This window comes from Eucyclogobius newberryi, unplaced genomic scaffold (assembly GCF_026437365.1).
Source record: "Eucyclogobius newberryi isolate DKJ021-1_F unplaced genomic scaffold, fEucNew1.0.hap1 SCAF_11, whole genome shotgun sequence".
Taxonomy (NCBI): Eukaryota; Metazoa; Chordata; class Actinopteri; order Gobiiformes; family Gobiidae; genus Eucyclogobius; species Eucyclogobius newberryi.
Window position 1 is genome coordinate 605,001 of NW_027315735.1, and position 5,477 is coordinate 610,477.

General features: G+C 43.7%; 1 protein-coding gene across 1 annotated transcript in view; it reads right to left on the bottom strand.

Annotated features, from left to right (window-relative positions):
• The window catches only part of pdgfc (platelet derived growth factor c), a 155,508-nt gene extending 151,789 nt beyond the window's left edge, over nucleotides 1-3,719 (bottom strand). Inside the window, exon 1 of the mRNA XM_072434637.1 lies at nucleotides 3,574-3,719. Coding sequence (XP_072290738.1) covers nucleotides 3,574-3,697 — 124 coding nt within the window. The 5' untranslated portion in view covers nucleotides 3,698-3,719. The remainder of the gene's footprint in view (nucleotides 1-3,573) is intronic.
• Nucleotides 3,720-5,477: the final 1,758 nt, after the last annotated feature.

The following is a 5,477-nucleotide window of genomic DNA, read 5'->3' on the forward strand; positions in this document are numbered from 1 at the left end:
TAGTAGCAGTAGTAGCAGTAGCAGTAGTAGTAGTAGTAGTAGCAGTAGCAGTAGCAGTAGTAGCAGTAGCAGCAGTAGCAGTAGTAGTAGCAGTAGCAGCAGTAGCAGTAGTAGTAGCAGTAGTAGTAGCAGTAGTAGTAGCAGTAATAGTAGCAGTAGTAGTAGCAGTAGTAGTAGCAGTAGTAGTAGCAGTAGCAGCAGTAGCAGTAGTAGTAGCAGTAGCAGCAGTAGCAGTAGTAGTAGCAGTAGTAGTAGCAGTAGTAGTAGCAGTAATAGTAGCAGTAGTAGTAGCAGTAGTAGTAGCAGTAGTAGTAGCAGTGTGTATTAGAGTTTAACATAAGCTGTAAACCAGGATTATGTTCCTTTTGTGCATCGAGTCTTTGAAATTGTAGTTAGTGCTTAATTGGACATATTTGTTACCACAATAGAGCTGTCTTTTCTGTTACTATATACAGTATAATGTATCAAGTATCACAAGTATCAAGTACACGCTTCTGGGTAAAGTGCAGTTTAACACTGCATGTTTCTAATACTGCTACAGATTATTCAACTGCAATATTACTTTTACCACAACTACTACTAGTACCACTACTACAGCAGAAACAGTTTTGATTTTTCCATCAGGTGAAAAAACACAAACAAAACTTCAATCAGGTAAGGCGTTCCACAATCACAGAAGAATATTTATAAGAGCTTCATTAATTAGCCTTAACAAAGCATGAACAGGAACTTTATTCATGATGAACAAATCATTTATTAAGCGTGATTCAGGCATAGTAACTACACCCGACTACTACACTTCCAACACACATTAAGTACATTAAGCCTGACTCATTCTTAATAAACATGAAAAACGTTCCTGTTCTTGCTTTGTTAAGGGTGATTTGTTTGCCAACTCTTAATAATGACTACACTACTATTACTGCTTTATTAAGGCTGATTAAGGTGTAGTTATTAAAAAGTGGGACCAATAATAGTTACAAAAATGTTGCACCACTACAGTTATTACATATTACTTGGCCTTAGTAATACATGAACAAGACTTAATTTATAATGAACAAATACTTTATTCAAATGTAATTCAGGTTAAGTAACTAGGCTACTTAATTAATGCCCTAAACTCCCTACCCTAACCCCTTAATTAAGTAGTAACTAAGCCTGAATCCTTCTTAATTAACTATTTGCTCACTATGGATAAAGTATTTGTTCACGAGTTTTTACAGCTGATTAAGGTGTAGTTTTTTATAAAGTGGTAAAAATAATAGTTATTATAATTAGTAGTAGTAGTAGTAATGATGATGACTTTGTAACTACTTAACTACCGGTACTTGATTAAGGGGTTAGAGTCAATAAAGTAGTTACCAATCCTGGATAATTCCTGTTTCAATTTCTCATTATGAATTAAATAGTTATTCATGCTTTATTAATGTTATTAGTGTAGGTATTACAACATGAAAAGTGCATTTACTGTATTATAAAGCCTCAATAAATCATACTGCCCCAGAGCGTAGCCTACTTCCTCTTACACTCCCTCCATACGTCACACTGTACCATCGCCATAGCAACACCGCCCTCAGTCTGGACTACAGTGGTTCTTATTTGGACATGCAGTGAACCCTCAGGTCCTGGGTAATCTCCTTATATCCGCTATAGGCACCAGCGCAGCCAGCGTGGGCCAAACACAAGTCCAAGTGAACTCCATAGTGTGCACTTCAGACGTGGAGGGGCGAATGACATCGCCTGGAGCCACTTGTGCCGAATGAATGGCCCCTTTTTACGATCACAGGCTGAACTTGTCCCAGGGGACGTGGAGTTTCAGAGGGTTTTCCCCCCTTTTCCAAACACTCGCAGGCGGCTGTGCTTTAAAGCTGAAAAACGAGGTAATGTTGGACTTCCTATGCACTCATGGCCAGGCGTAACATGGAGCTCCAGATTTGTATCTACAGACACATTATAGAGACGAAACCAGGGCTGAACCGTCTGAACAAGGACTAATGCGGGGTCAAGACTACTACAGTCAAGTCTAAACAAAGTCAGGACTACACCAGGTCGAACCCAAGACTGCTAGGACTAGTCTAAACCAGCTCCAACCCAGACTTAGAGCCAGACTGAACCAGGTCCGAACCAGACAAGGACAAAGAGTGGATCAGGATACATCAAGAATACAACATCAGGTCAAAAAACAAGACTTCATCAGGAGAAGACCTTCACACTTTACCTCTGCACTACTACATCAACATCAGCACTAAACCTGGACTAGAGCAGCACCAAAGAAAGTCTACATCAGGACTAAACAAAGCTCAAACCAAGACCAAAGCAGGAAAAGCACATTTAATCTAGAACATAAACAGCCTTAAACCAAGACTACAACTGGACAACTAGGTCTAAAGGTGCTTTTCACCTTTCAAATTCAAAATTGGGACAAAACTGAAACTTGACCGGAACTTGACCTGTACCAGACCAAACCCAGACCAAACCCAAACCCAGACCAAACCCAGACCAAACCCAGACCAAACCCAGACCAAACCCAAACCCAGACCAAACCCAGACCAAACCCAGACCAAACCCAGACCAAACCCAGACCAAACCCAGACCAAACCCAGACCAAACCCAGACCAAACCCAGACCAAACCCAGACCAAACCCAGACCAAACCCAGACCAAGGCCTTGAGCTCAGACCAGGGTCAAACCAGCACAGGTGAATGCACAAAGAGGACAGAGACTCCGGTCACACTTGTCGATATTTGGAACTAAATTGAGCTCATTTCAGTCCTGACATGGACTCGTTTGCAGCTTCTCCAGCCCTTGTTGACTTCTGATCCAGACCAGGCCCAAAGTACCAGTGCAGGTGTGAACTTACCGGTAATACTGGTCCTGGTCTAGTTCAGGTTTAGTTTTGGGTTTATTCCTGGTTTAGTTACATTGTGAATGTGATGAATGTGAACCAGGACTAAACAGGACAAATCTAGAACAAATGTGCCTATAACCTAAGCATAAACTAGACCAAACCAGGTATAAAACAAGTCTTAACAAGAACTAAACGAGGGCACACCAGGTCTAAAACTAAGACTCAACTAGACTTCAACTAAACCCAGGCTAAAGCTAAATAAATAAATAAAATAGTGATTAGTGGACAGTGGACTACATAACACTGGCTGAATCAAGACAAAATCAAGTCTAAGTCTAAAACAGGACAAAAACAGCTCTAAACTTGAACTAAAATATGACTCAACAAACACGGACAATACTTTAAAGTGTCTAAAACCAGGCTTAAACATAAACTTAAACCAAACCAGGCTTAAACATAAACTTAAACCAAACCAGGCTTAAACATAAACTTAAACCAAACCAGGCTTAAACAGAAACTTAAACCAAACCAGGCTTAAACATAAACTTAAACCAAACCAGGCTTAAACAGAAACTTAAACCAAACCAGGCTTAAACAGAAACTTAAACCAAACCAGGCTTAAACATAAACTTAAACCAAACCAGGCTGCAAACGGCCTCAGCCTCACAACTCCACCGAACATCCCCGGTCTCCGGTCCCGTTGACGCGCGGACAGTGCCACTTACCGTTCTGCTCCTTTATCGCCGCCGTGAGCTGGAACTTGCTGACATGACTGGACTCTGCTCTGGACCCGCACTGTTGGAGAAGAAGCAGCAGCGATGTAACGAGGAGACCCAATGGAAGGATCATTTGTACTGGAGTGTGTTTGGTGATGGCCACGGGCGAACACGGAGCGCGCTCTGCTCTGTGCACGGGACAGTCTCACCAGACGCGCGGACACCGGTGCGTATTTGGGCACATTTGGAGAGGGTAGAGGCCGAGTAGAATCCACATAATCCTGCACCCCAGACTGTCAAGAGTTGTACAAAAGTAGTCAAGTTTGGCGCTGCGTAAAGCGGGTGCGCACCTGCCCTGGAAAAGTTGGATAAAAGTGACTCAAAGTTGCACCAAACGCGCGTCGGTGGTTAGAATTCATCTGAAGCGCAGACGCATGTGAGTCACGCGCGTTTGGAGGTGGATTCTGCACAAAATAGATCCTGAGGAGAGGAGAGTTCCGCGAGGAGCAACTTGATCCACACTTGTACCCGAGCGAGCGCGCGCGGAGGTGGCGCGGCGCGCGCGGAGGTGTGCGCTCGCAACTCCGGGGGGGACAGAGACGTGGAGTGGAGGGTGCAGGGTGGTGCAGGGTGCAGGGTGCAGGGTGGTGCAGGGTGCAGGGTGGTGCAGGGTGGTGCAGGGTGCAGGGTGGTGCAGGGTGCAGGGTGGTGCAGGGTGCAGGGTGGTGCAGGGTGGTGCAGGGTGGTGCAGGGTGCAGGGTGGTGCAGGGTGGTGCAGGGTGCAGGGTGGTGCAGGGTGCAGGGTGGTGCAGGGTGCAGGGTGGTGCAGGGTGCAGGGTGGTGCAGGGTGGTGCAGGGTGCAGGGTGGTGCAGGGTGGTGCAGGGTGCAGGGTGGTGCAGGGTGCAGGGTGCGCGCTCCTCTGCTCAGCCCGGGGTTGGCCTGCTTTTTGGGAAAGTGCCGACAGACGGTACAACAGGTGCTATACATAAAGTACGAGATCCCCGCGCCATGAAGGAAACTCCCAGAGAGGTTAACTATTGCACTGCTGCTGCTGCTGCTTCTGCTTCTTCTTCTTCTTATTATTCTTCTTCTTCTTCTTCTTCTTCTTCAACATGACAGGCTTGTTATAATGAAGGTGAATTCAAAGACAAATTCAACACCACAAAAAAGTTATGAAGAGCAACAGGTTCAGGGTGAATTAATGAAACATAAGGGCAAATGCTCTTAATGATCTTATGCATTAAAACTAGTAGTATATATATATATATATATATATATATATATATATATATATATATATATATATATATATATATATATATATATACATATATATATATGACCCACCATTTAAGTCCCATGTAACAACCTGCCCCAACTGACTTTGGCATGAGGTTTAAGATGCAACACGGCTTTTGTGAATTCTGTTCATTGACAATGGCCATAAACCTTTTCTAATTCTGATTCTGATTCTGATTCTGAGATGCTGAATTCAATGCCCTGAGTTTGGATTTTAACTGGATATTATATATAAGCTTTAATAACAACATAAACATTAAACTCTTTTACACATTCTAATTGTCTTCTCATTTGACTGCTTAATCAGGATGTTTAGCTTAATAATGGATAACAATGCTAAGCCACAGCGCCCCCTAGAGTGGCTATAAAAGTAACGTGACATAAACGTGACACCTGCGCCCCAGAGGCCCAAAAATCAGCATGTTTCCTGTTCAACTGCAAACTCCCTCATTCTGTTCCTGTGCCCTCGGGCCAGACACTCCACCTTGTATTATATGTTTCCTTAAAGCACTCACTTGAAACAGAAGGGCACATGACACAGCGTGCACAATACCTGCACAACACCTGCACAACACCTGCACAACATATTGAAAACACATGCTTGATGAAAGGA